Genomic DNA, 14,796 nt, shown 5'->3' on the forward strand with positions numbered 1-14,796 from the left:
AGCCAGGTCCTTAGAGAGGGTGGGCTTGGAGGATGACGGCCCCTCATGCCAGGCTGCCCTCTGAGGTGGGTGCCTCCTGTGGCTCTGCCCCGGCCTGAGGAGGGGTGGCGGGGACTTGGGGGGGAAGAGGGCACTGGTGGGCACTGAGCCCGGGCTTTGGGGGCAGGAGCGGGAGATGGAGCTGAGGCGGCAGGCCTTGGAGGAGGAGCGGAGGCGGCGGGAGCAGGTGGAACGGAGGCTGCAGGGTGAGAGCGCCCGGAGGCATCAGCTCGTGGAGAAGGAGGTCAAGATGCGGGAGAAGCAGTTCTCGCAGGTGAGTGGGTGGTGGGCTTAAGGGTAGGGCTGAGGAGGGGTCGGGATATCCCAGGGTACTACCCCTGCTGGGCTGTAGAGCCTGTTCTCTCCAGAAAGGATTGCACAAGAATTCTACCTGGGACTTGTTTGGCCCCAAGGAACAGGGACCCACTCACTAGGGCTTGTTCAAGCCCGTGTGTGTGTGTGTGTGTGTGTGTGTGTGTGTGTGTGTGTGTGTGTGTGTGTGTGTGTGTGTGTGTGTGTGTGTGTGTGTGTGTGTGTGTGTGTGTGTGTTGACTGGGTTGTGGGGATGCGGCAGGCACCTTTTAGAGAAGAGGGTCTGTACAGGCCTTCCAGTGATGGGAGCTGAGTCAGAATCAGGGTGGCTACCCTTGGCCTCTCGCAGGGGCCTCACCTCTGCCTCGTGAGTCTGCACTGCACCTCCTTCCTGGTCCCTGATGCCCTCCTGCTCCTGGCTTTGTGGCTGTCCGAGCCTCACTCCACCAGACCCTTTGGCTCCAGGCCCCACCACCAGCAGCTGGCCTCACTCTGACTTTCGGTTTACATCTCCAAAAGAGAATGTACTAGTTTCTCCTTGGGACAAGAATCCAGCCTTACATAACAGCCAACCCTGGGCTTTTTCCTTATACAGGAGACTTGAGCAGAGCAGTTGAAGGGAGAGGGAGAAATTAGGTTGGGCAGGGAAATCGACTCGTGTGTCTGGTCCCAGACCCTGGGCGCCTGGGAGAACCTGTGAGATTCAGACAGGTTGTCCCTTCCTCTGGGGGTTTCCGTAGGCCTCCCCAGCATGGGGGTCCTACCCAGCAGTGACTGGCGAGCATAGCTCCATGAGTTCCTAATGATGCTGCAACATGAATTCTAAGGGGTAGACTGGCTTGGGAATTTAGAAATAATTAGAAACTCTGTGAGTTTTATCTCTGTGCTTGGAATCTTTTGCTAAATGCCTAGTTCCCCTTTCCTGTCTCTGTCAGTGGTCTCTTTGGGACTCTCTTCTCTAGCCCCCTGCGCTGGGGCTCAGGAATGGCTGCAGGGGCCACCAGCTTTGGGGAGGTGGATGGAGTTGGCTCATCTTGGGGGCACCTCCGGGAAGCTGAGCGTTTTGTTTCTTCTTCTTCTTTTTTTTTTTTTTTAATAAATTTATTTTTATTTATTTATTTTTGGCTGCATTGGGTCTTCATTGCTGTGTGTGGGCTTTCTCTAGTTGTGGCGAGCGGGGGTTGCTCAGCAGTTGTGGCGCAGGGGCTTAGCTGCTCCGCAGCACATGGGATCCTCCCGGGCCAGGGCTCGAACCCGTGTCCCCCGCATTGGCAGGCAGATTCCTAACCACTGCGCCACCAGGGAAGTCCCTGTTTCTTCTTTAAATAACTTGTGATGTTTCCTTTTCATGTCATTCTAACGTTCTTCCTCGAAATAAAGAGGAGAAAAAAATTCCAGTTGACTGAGAATTCTAGTTAAGTATCAGAAATTTTGAGGTGGAACAGACCTTAGAGATTCTCTAGTTCAAAGCCCTTGTTTACATACAAGGAGACAGAGGCCCAGGGTGGGACTGTGTCCCAAACAAGGCCCCACAGGAAGTCAGAGACCAGGCTTCTTATTGGGCTTTTCTTCCAAGAGCATGTTCACATCTGGTCCTTTGCTTTGTTCCGTTCAGCCCAGGAGGGAGAGGAGGGGCAGGGACAGGACAAGGACAGCCGTGTCTGGGAAACTGAGGCGTAGAGCCGTTCAGCAGTTTGCCCAGGCCTGGGTGGAGTCCGCACAGGCGTGCCAGGTCCCTGCTTTGGCCAAAGCCCCATGAAACCAGAGTGACAGCCAGGAGGCTGGGGAGGGAGTGATGGCAGGCTTTCAGGGGTTCAGGACTGAAGCCAAGGGGCCCGGGCAAGGGAATGACAGGGGAAGAGAGGGGCCCCTACCGATCCTACCCTCTGCTCCCAGGCACGACCCCTGACCCGCTACCTGCCGATCCGGAAGGAGGACTTTGACCTGAAGACCCACATTGAGTCCTCGGGCCACGGCGTGGATACCTGCCTGCATGTCGTGCTCAGCAGCAAGGTACAGGCACGCAGGGGCCCCGGGGCACGGGGTGGGTGTCGTGGTGGGGACCCCATGTTCAGAGGCACCTCCTGGGTCCTCAGAATAGTGGCCTCAGTTCCTGCCCTAACACCAGAGGTCTCTGTCCCAGGACCAGGTGTGCTGGCCTGAAGAGATGTTGGGGACAGCCCCCCCCACCCCCGCCATGAATACAGGAACAGGCGATGGCACTGGCATTGCTGCTCAGGGAATATAGGTTTAGGGGCCGCACATTTGAGTCTTTCCTCACCCTTGCATCCCACCAGGTCTGCCGTGGCTACTTGGTCAAGATGGGCGGCAAGATTAAATCATGGAAGAAGCGCTGGTTTGTCTTCGATCGACTCAAGCGCACCCTTTCCTATTATGTGGGTGAGTTCCCCCAAGACTGCCCCAGAGCCAGGACCCCTGGGCTCTGTCACCCAGGACAGCGGGTCTTCTGGAAGCTTCCAAGTGGGGCCCAGGGGCTTGGGCCGGGTCTTGTCCTCCCCTCCCTGAAACTGTACAGAGTATACCTGGTTCACCTCCATTGATTTGTTCGCTCATTCATTTTTTCAGCAGTATTACTGAGCATCTAATAAGTTCCAGGCACTATTCTAGGCTCTGGTGATAAGCAAGCTTTCTCTCTCTTGGAGCCTTTTGTCAGGGAGGCAGATAGTGAACAAAGAATGATGGGAGTGCTGTAGGGGTCCCAGATGCTGGGGGCGCATGGAGTCCTGTGGATTCCCCCTCGGGCAAGTTCCTGCAAAGACACCAGCACAAGGAGCTGAGCAGTGCCCAGGGCACTCAGGGCAGCCCTTAGGACAGCCGCCTGGCCCATCCTGCTCCCTCAGCCCTCTGCACCCAGCCTCCAGCTTAGTTTCCCATCCCTGGAATTCCCTCTGGACAGTTCCCACGTGGAGCGTGGGATGCTGTATCATATCCTATCAGGACAGGCTAGGCTGCGCTGCGGAAGCAACCTGTCCTAAGATCCCAGTGGCTCAGAACCCGCGTTTTCCTTCTTACTCTTGGTACGTGTCCATGTACGTCGTGGGTTGGCGGGGGCTCTACTCTGTGTCAGTGTTCTCTTGGCTTCAGAGCATGCCTTTCTAGAACGTTGCTGGCTGCGGTGGCAGAGGGTAAAGAAAAGCCTGATTGGATTGGCACTGGCGTTCAATGCCCCAGCTGGGGTCTGTCCCCAAGTCACTAGTGGGTCTGTTCTGCCAGTCACCTGGCCCCACCCAACCACAAAGCCGCGAGGAGCAGTTCTGCTGGGAGCCTGGAAGGAGAGGGCCGGAGGGTTTGGTGCTGGAGTCGCGCAGGCCTGGAGCACCCTGCTTCCCCGCTGACTTGGTCCCCAACCAAGTGCCATCCCTTCCAAGAAGCCCTCCCTGACCACCTGGGCCCTGGGTACGGGGAGGCAGAGACATGCGCGTCCCCATGTTTCCACCTAGGCTGGGGAGGGACTTTGTCAGGATTGAGAGGAACAGGCCCGGGAGGACAACTCCATCTTAGGCACGTTGAGGTTGAAGTGCCCCTGGGGCATCTAGGGTTCCGAGAAAGGTCAGGGTTAGAGGCGGAGTGAAAGTTGAAGCTGTTGGAATAATAATAATAACGATAATACTAATGATAGCAGATCATACTTACTGAACACTTGTATGAGCCAGATGCCGTGCTAAGCACTCTACATGCCTCATCTCATTTAATCTTTACAGTGATCTTGTGAGCGAAGCACTGTTTTTACACTCATTTTACAGATGAGGAAAATCAGGCACAGAGAGGTTAAGTAACTTGCCCAAGGTCTCTCAGCTGCTAAGAGGCAGAGCTAAGACTGATCTTGGGCAATTAGACTTTAGAGCAGAGAAGAGGGAGAAACAGAGCTGCACTCTTGGGCAGGTCCACCCTTGTGAGGAAGGAGGAGAAGGAGGCACCAGCAAAGCGAAAGGGGCAGGAGGCAGGAAGCCACATGCCAGGTGCTGGGCTGGTGCTTGGCGCGTGTGACCTTCCTTAATGTCTATGAAACAAAAGGAGACCCAATCAGACAGGGGATGGGGAGGGCAGGGCGGAAATGGAGAAGGAAGCCAGCCAAGGGAGCAGACATGTGCAAGCAGGGGGTGTCACCAGCGATGATGGATGCTGCAGGAAGGCCAAGAGTAATGTGGACCCAAAGGCCATTTGATTCAGGCACTGGATCTTGACGAGAGAATGGTTTCCACCACGTACTGGGGTGGGAGCCAGATTGCACGCGATCCATCAAGGGTAGGTGGGAGGTAAGGAAGCAGAGGCAGGAATGTGTCACTATTTCCAGTAAAGGAAGAGATGGGAGAGAACAGAGGCTGGAGGGAAGGCCAGGCCCAGGGGCCAGGATGGGGCTGGGTCCGTGTTCCGAGGAGGAAGTGCCGGATGGAGGTGGGACTGTGGCTGGATCAGGGCCCTGGGTGTGCCTTGCCTGTTCCTTGAACCTGACATTCTCCCTGCCCTTGTCTGGACCCTCCTCCCACCTACTCCATGAAACCCCTCCATTCTACAGGGTCCAGATCAGAAACCACCTCTGTGAAGCCTTTCCTGGTCCCACCTCACTGGGAGCGGTTCCTGCCCTCCGTTGTTAACTCCTGCATTATACAGGGTCCCTCTGCCATGTGGTGTCAGCCCTGGGGCATAATGTTGTCATGACAGATGCGACGTGTATTGTGCCAGACACTGTGCTGAACAGTCAGAGTGTGTTCTCTCACTTAACACTCGTGACTGCTAGTGACCCGTAGGCGTTCTCTTGGAGTCCTAACCATGCCCAAGTCACACAGCTGATAAGCGGCTGTGTGTCTGCTTTCCTTTCCCCCAAATTGTGGGTTCCTAAGAGAAGGGTCTCTGACTTCTTTGGATCCCAGTGCCTCGGACTCATTTATTCAACATTGATTGAGCACCTGCCGTGTGCTAGGACGTAGCAGTCAGTGTTGGAGAGCTAGACCTACGAACAGATAAAGGAGGGTTCAGATTCAGCACCGTGAGATCTGTACAGAGGAACATCCGTGCTGTAGGGGCACGGGAGAGCACAACCGTGCACGCCAGGGGTGACAATGGCAATGGGTCTTGAAGATGACATAGGAGTTTGCCAAGGGAATGGGCTGGAGACCATTCCAGTGTCGGCAGAGCGTACTGTTAGGGGACCGTGAGAAGCTCAGCCTGGCCAGAGAGAACTTGCGGTTGGTGCAGGAGAGGGATGTGAGGCAAGGCCAGAGGGGCGCATTGGCACCGGCCTGTCAGGGACCTTTGCCAAGCCAAGGAGGCAGCAGCTTCCAGAGCCGAGGCAGCAGGATTCGATTTGCATCCGGAAGCTCCCCCTCGGCATCAGGGCCAGCGAGTTGAGGGGCAGGGGGTGGGGTAGGGGCACATTAGGAGGCTGTAGCAATAATCTGGGATCGATGCCTCAGCCTGAAACGACACTGGGGGTGGCGGAAGGTACCAGCCATCGCAGTCTGAGTTTAGTGACCTTGTGGCCTTTCCTTTGTGACTTGGGCTCAGTGCCCAGGACGTCAGTTGAGGTGCCTGCTTGGTGTCTGCCCCGAGACGGGATGGCCCGGGCCCTGTGCTTTCCCCTGCCAGCGCCCTGTCCCTGCCACCCGAGCGGTCATCTGCTCTGCGAGTTTGCCCACCTCCTTCCTGCCACCCCTGCCTCCAGATGCTATATGCTTCCTTCCATTTTTTACTGTTGGAGTTAAATAGATAAATGCATTCATATAGTTCAAAACTCAAAACACATAAAAAGGTTTAAATTGAGCATTACGCCCCCTCTCACTACAGGTAACCACCTTTAAATCTCTTGTGTATCCTTCTAGAGTATCTTTAGGGGAATATAAACAAATGCAAACATGTATTCTTACCCCTTTTCTTACACAAAAGGTAGCACCCAATACATTCCTTGTTTTCCTGCTAATGTATCTTAGAGATCTTTCTATCTCAAATATATCTATATCTAGATATTGATATCTGGGCATATTTTATAGATTTTTAAAAAATTAATTATTTTTGGCTGCATTGGGTCTTCGTTGCTGCACGCGGCGCTAGTTGCATCAAGTGGGGGCTACTCTTCGTTGCTGTGCGCGGGCTTCTCATTGCGGTGGCTTCTCTTGTTGCGGAGCATGGGCTCTAGGCACGAGGGCTTCAGTAGTTGCGGCGCGCAGGCTCTAGAGCTCAGGTCAGTAGTTGTGGCACACGGGCTTAGTTGCTCCGCGGCACGTGGGATCTTCCTGGACCAGAGACCAGGGTTCGAACCCGTGTCCCCTGCATTGGCAGGTGGATTCTTCTTTTTTCTTAAATTTTTTTTTTTAACTTTTATTTATTTTTTGGCTGCGTTGGGTCTTTGTTGCTGTGAGTGGGCTTTCTCTTGTGGTGAGCGGGAACTACTCTTCGTTGTGGTACGCGGGCTTCTCATTGTGGCTTCTCTCGTTGCAAAGCACGGGCTCCAGCTACGTGGGTTTCAGTAGTTGCAGCACGTGGGCTCAGTAGTTGCAGCACGTGGGCTCAGTAGTTGCAGAACGTGGGCTCAGTAGTTGCGGCACACGGGCCCTAGAGTGCAGGCTCAGTAGTTGTGGCGCACGGACTTAGTTGCTTCGTGGCATGTGGGATCTTCCCGGACCACTGCGCCACCAGGGAAGTCCTTAGATTTATTTCTGAATCTGTATCTATATCAGATATTTCTCTGTCATTCTATTAAACAGCTGGATGTATTCCATCATGTGGCACACTCTAATTTACTTAGCCATCTCCACTTGATGGATACTTGGCTTGTTTCTAATCTTTCATGACTATAGGTACTGCTATGGTGAAGCTTGTAAATTTGTTATTTTGTACATGTGTAAGATAAATTTTCATTAAGTGTAAAAATTGGCTCGAGGAGCAAACACCTTTCTAACTTTGGTAGATGCAGCCAAACCACTCCTAAGTGTTTACCAATTTATACTCCCACCTGTCAGATTTATTACACCGCCTGTTTCTCCACAGACTTACCAAAAGTGTGCTGTGTATTTTGGGTGTATTTTTGCCGTTCTGATAGGTTAGAAGTGGTATCTCGGTGGAGTTCTAATTTGCATTCTCTATCATTCTGAGTGACGCTGAACACTGACCATGTCTTCCGGGCTCCCTGCTGGGCTGTGTTTTGGAGTCCTGGGAATCACTCCATTTCCCACATGAGGACGCTCCATGTCCACGAGCCTGGCCCTTATTCCTTTGCAGACAAGCATGAGACGAAGCTGAAAGGGGTCATCTATTTCCAGGCCATTGAGGAAGTGTACTATGACCACCTGCGCAGTGCAGCCAAGGTGAGGGGCAGAGGGACAGCCCTGGGGAAGGGGTGGGCCCAGCAGGGCTCTGTGAGCAAAGGCCTCCAGCCTGCCCTCTTCAGAGGCTCGGACCCATCTCTTGTTCTCTTCGTAAACTTTCTCTTCCTCTCTCCCTCTCCCCTTCCCAGAAGAGGTTTTTCAGCTTCACTATGGTGACTGAGGTACCCCTCCCCATATACCTGTAACCAGAACTACTGCACATTAATGCCTCCTGTACCCTTCTCGCCCCTGACCCTTGACTCTCCCCTAAGTACCCCCCTCCTTCCCCCAGGCCTGATGGGGGGAGCCAGGTGGGTTGCAGAGAGCAGGAAGCCCCTGTGGGCGTGAGTACACTTGCTTGCTTCCCAATCCTGAGATGACGGTAGGATGTCTCCCTCCGTGGGGGTGGGCAGTGCAGAAGGGATGGCTACAAGGGGAGTAGGGGGCCCTCAGAGACTAGATCTGGTCAAGAGGATTGGTAAACAGGAGACGTTTGAGGCTGGGACCATCTGCCTTCATGCAGGTCAGCCTCCCTCCTGCCAAGCCTCAGATGCCCACTCCATCCCTGATCTCTGCCCTTCTGGGGTCCTGGGGCCCAGCATCCCACTTGTAGCTTTTTCCATCTGTTCCTCTTTTGCTGAGAAGAGACTCTGGTCCTCACTGGAACAGACCTTTGAGACTGAGTCTTTCCCTTTTGTGCCTGCGGGTACCAAGGAGCAGTGCCCCCGCCTGGCAGCGTCTGTCCCTGCCAGGGTCCAAGGACTGCCCAGCTGAGAGGAGGGGACCGTCTCAGTTTGGGGCCCACCTGGTGGTGGGGATTGGGCTCTGGGCCTATTTAGGGCTCAGCCTCGAGCTCCAGGGCGTCCTGGAGTCAGAGAGAGGAAGGGCAGACGGTGAGGCAAATGCAAGATGCTCCTGGCCTTCGTGGGTGGGCCCTGGCTTAGACCTTCCTCTCTCCCTCGGCAGAGCCCGAACCCGGCCCTCACCTTCTGTGTGAAGACCCACGACCGGCTGTACTACATGGTGGCCCCGTCCGCAGAGGCCATGCGCATCTGGATGGATGTCATCGTCACCGGGGCGGAGGGCTACACCCAGTTCATGAACTGACCGAATGGGCCTCGTGGACCCTCAGGCCGGCCCAGGACCCATGCCCAACTGCCTGCTGCTCCACTCGCCCCGGAGACAGTCACGCCCTGGGCCTCAGGCCTCACACAAGTGCTCCCAGAGGCCCTGGAGGGCGGAGCATGACTGGGGTTTTGTACAAGAAGTGACTTTGTAATGTTCTGTAAGGAGCTCGTCCTGTGAGTTTCTGAGCTCCGGCCCCCTAAAGAACCGGCCAGGAGATAAAAGTTGGGGAGGGGGCTTTGCTGCCTCCTGGGAACCCAGAACTTGCAATAACCCTTCAGGGTCCTGCCCCAGGCCCAGCCAGGCTGAGCAGCTGTCACAGAGGGGCCCCTCTGCTCTGACCTGGCACCTGCGCTCCCCAACCTGTGTTCTCTTTTGTAAAGGACAAATTATGGTACCAGAAACTGCCAAAGATCCCCTCTTGCCTCAGCTCCCTTTGCAGGGGCCTTGGGGGCTGAGCAGAGCCACATTCAGAGTGGGGTAACAGCTCAGGCGGTGTACTTCTCAAACCCCGCTCTACCCCACTGTTGTCCTGCGTTTATATTTTTTATTACTTTGCTGAAGGGCCAGAGACCGAAAGTGTCATCCTTGAGGTCCCAGCCCTATCACCTTTTTGCAGACCCATCACCATGGTCACCACAGTGACGGCTTCATCGCCATGGTTACATACTAATTGCCATGGCTCCATGGCTCAGCCCACCGCTTCAGCAGTGGACCCATCTGAGGCTATGTGCCATCATCTCTCCAGCCCAGGCCCTTGGGCATCTCCTGCTGGGGGGGAGGGACTGAACACCTTCTCCCTGGCCCCTGCCTGCGTCTCCAGGCCCTGATACACAGCCTGCTGGCTCCCCTGTCCAGCCCTCCCCCTTCCACTCGTGCCTTGCCTAGAGCCAGAAGGGGTGAAGCTGGGAACTAGAGACCAGAGGAGGAGCCACTGGATGGGAGAAGAAGCTAGACGGGCTGTCCTTGGGGTTCTGTTATAGGGCTGAGTTTCTGACAGACAGAGGGCTGTTCAGATTCTCCCTGATGGAAGTCCTGAGCAGGAGAGGAAGCAGCAGAGGGGGGGCCCTGAGGTCTGGTTGCCCTCCCTGCAGCCTCAGAAGGGGGATGAAATGGAGAGCAGAAGACCAGGCTTCCAGCTGTCTGTGCTCAGCCCTTTCCGCCTTAACACTAAGCCCACCTCCCTGTCCCCCTTCCCAGCCCTGGGCCATGGTTGCTGGGTCCAGGCTGGATGTTTTTCAGTATTTGTAAGCATCTCAGCAGAACAATAAAGCATTTGGACTATGTCTTTGGGAGGCCTGGTGGTGGGGGACATGGGGTTGGGATACGTGGGGTAGAAAAGCTAGGTCTCCCCACAATGCAGCATTTCCACCTTATTAGATGTTCCAGGAGGGATCCAGGGCCCAACCGTGACTTCCAGGTCCCTACCCTGCCCCCACTCCACTATGACCAAGGACCGGCCTGGGGGTGGGGGGTGGGGGGTGGGCTCTCCAGGGATAAAGGATCAAGAGGCAGGAGAAGGCAGGGACTCATGTGGAGGTTTAATTGGCAGGAGCTGGAGCCAGATGAGGGAGTGAAGACCCGTCACTGAGGCAGGAGGCTGAGCAGGAGGGTAAGGAGAAGGACAGCTGCAAGGCAGTGGGGCTCCAGGAAAGCTGTGTGGGTCCCCGAGCTCAGCCGGTCACCATAGCGGTCCAGGAACATCAGGACCACACCATTGGTCCAGCCAAACCCCTCCTGGAGAGAGGTGAGGTCAGTGGGGCAAGATCTCTGGGGAAGGCCCCCAAGTCCTTTTATGGGGTATGGGATCCCCACCTAGAGGCTCTGGCCCTGCATAGCCCCAGGGGTACCAGGGAGCACCAGTCAGCCTCCTCCCTGGGGCCCACCTCCATGGAAGAAACTGAGGCCCAGAGAGAGGAGGTCATGGTCAGTTGCAGGGACAGCAGAGCCCCAAAGTTCCCTGGAGGATGTGGCCCACTAACCTGAACTTCATACTCCCCTCCACCACCTGGGTGTCCACCGTTGCTGACATCATACTGGGGACAAGAGGACGGGCTCTAAGGTCAGGCCCTACCCCAGCCCCCCAACGCCAGGCCTCTAGGGAAGCCAGAAATGGGAGCCCCTTAGGGAGAAGCTGTCTGGCCAGCAGTTCTGACCCCTGCAGTGCCCAAGAATGGCCACCAGGTGCCGCCACTGTCCCCGGTTGTGTGGGCCTGGGCTTTGCACAGCCTGACGATTCCTCCATCTCCCCGTGGGGAGGAGGACCCCGAGGGACTGGGCTCTGGGGCAGCTCACCTTCTCATACTTGGCTGACTTTTTGGAGTAGATGTCACAGTTGGTTCGGATCCAATTCTGGGCCAGCTGGAAAGCTACTTCCTGGGCTCTGGCTGAAGGAGACTTGGCCAGACCTGGACCCCACCCCAGGCAGGACCCTGAATCTCCAGAGCCCCCATCCCAGGGGGAGCAGAGGCCTGAGCCTTATTCTCCTCAAGGAGGGAAAGAGGCCCGGGCGCTTAGCCCTCCCTCCTGGAGCCGGGGGCCAACCTGTTCCCGATCATCCAGGCCTGGGTGTGGAGAGAGGAGGGCCGATTCCCCTGACAGGTGGAGGTAGGTGTAAGTGTTTGCTGAGTGAGAGGCTGAGAGAGCAGAGGGGCCAGAGAGGGGCCTCTGCCTCATTTGTTCACGCCTCCCCAGAGCCAGGCCAGCGGACCCTCTACCCCCGTGGGCTGAGGCCCTGGGAGAGGCCCCACCCCCGCCTCCTCACCTCTGATGAGCAGGTCCTGCAGGGGGCCCAGGCGTTGGGGAAGTCCCACTGCTGGCCTGTCTTCTGGTAGGTGAGGATCCAGCTGTCCTAGAAGGTTCCAGACGTTACCATGAGTGTAGGTGGGGGCTGGACAGGCAGCCAAGAGGCTGGGCCCTCCTGAAGCCATGTGTCCCCTGCGGGGCCTTCTCTTCTTGGCTCACAGCTTCCCCCTGGTGGCAGAAGTGGGACCCGCAGGCTAAGGCCCCGGGCGGAGCGGGGTGTGGCTGCCGCTTGCCAGAGGTCACAGGTCAGAGTCAGGGAGCGAGCAGGTGACCCTGCCCCCAGTGTAGGAGCCCGCCGTGCTGCCCCCTCGCCTCCAGGTATTTCAGAGCCTTGTCCATGTTGCCCGGGTTGGAGAGGTCGCCGGCCCAGAGAGGAGTGTGGTAAGTGGGGTAAACTTCCAGATCTTTTACGCTGAAGGCCATACTTGAACCAGCCACCTTTCTCCTTGTCTCACAGGCCAGCCTTCAGCGCGGCCTAGCTTGGTTTCTGCAAATTTTAGTACATCACAGCTTGGGAGTCATTCTCCCGGGTGGCACTGGGTTTAGAAGGAGTAACCAGAGCCCCTACTCGGGCCCTACAGGACTCTCTAGAAAGAACTTCTGAGGGGGAGGACGGGAACATCTACTTCTAACTCCCCACCTTCTCCCTGGAGCCCTCGCCAGCCTCCCCCAGGCAAACCGAGCCTGTCCTCCACCCCCAGGCTGCCCCGTCCTGCCCTTTACACCACGTGGTGACTGTTCACTCCCCTGTGGGACTCCCTCATCCCTGAGTTCCTGCGGTGAGGCCTCTGCTCAGGAATGATAATTGCTACTGCCAATCGTGGCCCAGCCCTGTGCTCAGCGCACTCTATCACGCACTTTCTCTCCTTTGTCTGAGGCTCAGAGAGGGCAGCAGTTTGCCCCCAGCTGCCCAGCACCTGTCCTCCAGCCTGGCCCCAGGGCCCTGGCACCCACCCACTGGCACAGGGCAGTGCTCCAGGGTCGTGTGCCAGCTTGGGCCACTTCCTCACCAGCCCCTCACCCAGTGGGAGCAAAGTCGAGCCCCTTCCGCTCCTCCCCTCCAAATCCCTGACAGGCTGACCTCTCTCCCACTAAAACCACCTCACGTGTGTAGAACTGGGAGGGGATGAACAGAGAAAATACCTGATGTGGACACAGCAAGCCCCACTCTGGTCCTACTGTGCTCTCCCTTGGCCACGTCCGTCCACATCCGTCTCACTGGGGAAAGGTGCTGGGGTTTCATCCACACCTGGGCCAGAACTGGAGGGCCCTGATCCTCTGGGCCTGGCTTCACAGTGGCAGCCGAGATTCAGGGGGCACTGGGAGCCAGAGGAAATGGTCCCCCCCAGCTAGGCACTGGGCTGAGCCCTCCAGGCTCCTGCACACCGTCGTGCTCTTGCTGGGCTGCCAGAGGCCAGCATGTGGGGACCAGCAGACCGGACTCCCCACGGCCCGGGCCTTGACCAGGGCCACACGGCTGAGCAGCCCCAGAGCCAGAACCCAAGCCCGGGCTGCCTGGCTCCAAAGCCCGCGGCTGCCAGGGCCTCCAGCTTCCCAGCCTCCTCCAGCCCCCACTCCACGTGGGTCCCAGGCCCCCTGTGCCCTCTCCCCGGACTCCAGGTGAAGCCAGAGGTCCTCAGCCACCCTGAGCAGTTCTCTCTGATCTACTCAAGACACCCCTTCATTGTGCCCGGCGGGCGCTTTGTTGAGTTCTACTACTGGTGAGCGGCCGGGGGCTTCGGGGCAGGGAGCGGGGGGTGCGCGGGGGGAGCCTGGGGCCCGCGGGGCGTCCTGAGTGGGGTGGTGTGATGCCTGAGCTGTCCTCCCCCCAGGGACTCCTACTGGCTGATGGAGGGTCTGTTCCTCTCTGAGATGCCCCAGCTGGTGAAGGGCATGCTGCAGAACCGCCTTCCTACGGTGGGCACCCCTCCCCGTGCTGCCCTGCATCCCCGATCCTGAGACCTCCCAGGACGGGGCTCGGGCAGGGTGCCTGGGGGGAGTGGTGCTTGGCTCCACCCCGGGGACAACACGGAGACCCTGGCCTTGGAGTTGGACTTTTGGACTAAGAACAGGAGCATCTCTGTGAGCTCCAGGGGAAAGAGCTATGTCCTGAATTGATATTGTATCCCTTACAGGGGACCCAGGTGAGGGCATGCCCGGCCAGCCTCTCATCTCTTGTGTGTTTGCTCTGGTTTGAGTGTCAGGACTCCCCTGGGCAGGAGGGTGGGTGACTTAGTCTCACCTCTCAGTTAGTGATCTGATAGCCCTGGGTGGTCCAGCGCTGTGGGCCCCAGGGCAGCTGAGCCAGCATGGCTAGGCCTCCTGCTCGGTCACGGCGGGCCTAGAGCCTCTCAGTGCCAGTCCCCCTCTTGTCCTCTTGCCAGGAGCGCCAGTGATGTAGCCCCACCTCTCAGATGGTGATCCTGAGGGCATGGGGCCCTGTGTTCCCAGGAAAGGGGTGCCAATCTGTGCTCCGGGGGCTGTGTCGTATCGGCCGGGATACGTATCGTGCACCTGTCTCTCCTACGGGTCCAGGCCCTGTTCTGGGCCATCCCTGGGGCAGGAGACACCCCAGAGGGCAAAGGGAACAGGCAGAACACCACTGAGGTTGGGGATGGGGGCTGCTATGAGGGGAGATGTGGGAGAGCTCTGTCCCGGCAGCAGGAGAGGAGGGGCCAGCAGCGGGAGGGCAGACCCTGTGGCACTTGCTCCTTTGCAGCTTGGCCACCAGCCTGCGTACCACAGCACTGTCCCTTCCTCCCAGGCAGGCCCAGCTCCCTGGCCAGGCCTGGAGCAAGACAAGAGCGCCTCAAGTCCCCTCCCGCCACCCTGCTCAAACCACAGCCACCTGTAGATCAAAAACACCTCTTTTTAAAAATCCTCAGTTGCCTGAAAGATGTACATGGCTGGGGCTGGGGCTGAGGCTCGAGGGCTGCCTGCACACACATGGTGGGGGGACTTCGGAGCGCCCACTCTCAGACTGCACATTTCTGCACATGACAGCAATTTTTGCAGAAAGGGCGTAGAGCATGCATCTGGGCCAGGCACCAGCCTGCGGCAGCTGCCTATAGCCACCTCTGCCCGCCCAGGATGCCCAACCTCTTGTTCTCACCTCACCCACCGTGGTGGCTTCCTCTCCCCGTGAGAACATGGGTTCCCACCACACCCAGAAGACTGGGCATCTCCCTGCCCA

At 57.4% G+C, this 14,796-nt stretch overlaps 2 protein-coding genes across 19 annotated transcripts in view; one reads left to right on the forward strand and one right to left on the reverse strand.

The window, feature by feature from the left end:
• The window catches only part of PHLDB1 (pleckstrin homology like domain family B member 1), a 45,552-nt gene extending 35,468 nt beyond the window's left edge, over window positions 1–10,084 (forward strand). For all 18 annotated transcript variants that reach the window (XM_057553830.1, XM_057553829.1, XM_057553827.1 and 15 more), the window contains 5 exons: window positions 167–313; window positions 2,248–2,364; window positions 2,649–2,751; window positions 7,588–7,673; window positions 8,640–10,084. In XM_057553830.1, the coding sequence (XP_057409813.1) occupies window positions 167–313; window positions 2,248–2,364; window positions 2,649–2,751; window positions 7,588–7,673; window positions 8,640–8,780 (594 nt within the window). In that variant the 3' untranslated portion in view covers window positions 8,781–10,084. The remainder of the gene's footprint in view (window positions 1–166; window positions 314–2,247; window positions 2,365–2,648; window positions 2,752–7,587; window positions 7,674–8,639) is intronic.
• Window positions 10,085–10,324: 240 nt separating this feature from the next.
• Window positions 10,325–12,813, reverse strand: TREH (trehalase). The gene is given in 8 exon segments (XM_007198477.2): window positions 10,325–10,535; window positions 10,781–10,834; window positions 11,094–11,206; window positions 11,563–11,589; window positions 11,592–11,649; window positions 11,916–12,003; window positions 12,005–12,048; window positions 12,772–12,813. Coding segments are annotated over 8 exon segments (579 nt in total). The 3' UTR covers window positions 10,325–10,382.
• Between the last annotated feature and the right edge of the window lie 1,983 nt (window positions 12,814–14,796).

Source organism: Balaenoptera acutorostrata, chromosome 9 (genome assembly GCF_949987535.1).
Source record: "Balaenoptera acutorostrata chromosome 9, mBalAcu1.1, whole genome shotgun sequence".
Taxonomy (NCBI): domain Eukaryota; kingdom Metazoa; phylum Chordata; class Mammalia; order Artiodactyla; family Balaenopteridae; genus Balaenoptera; species Balaenoptera acutorostrata.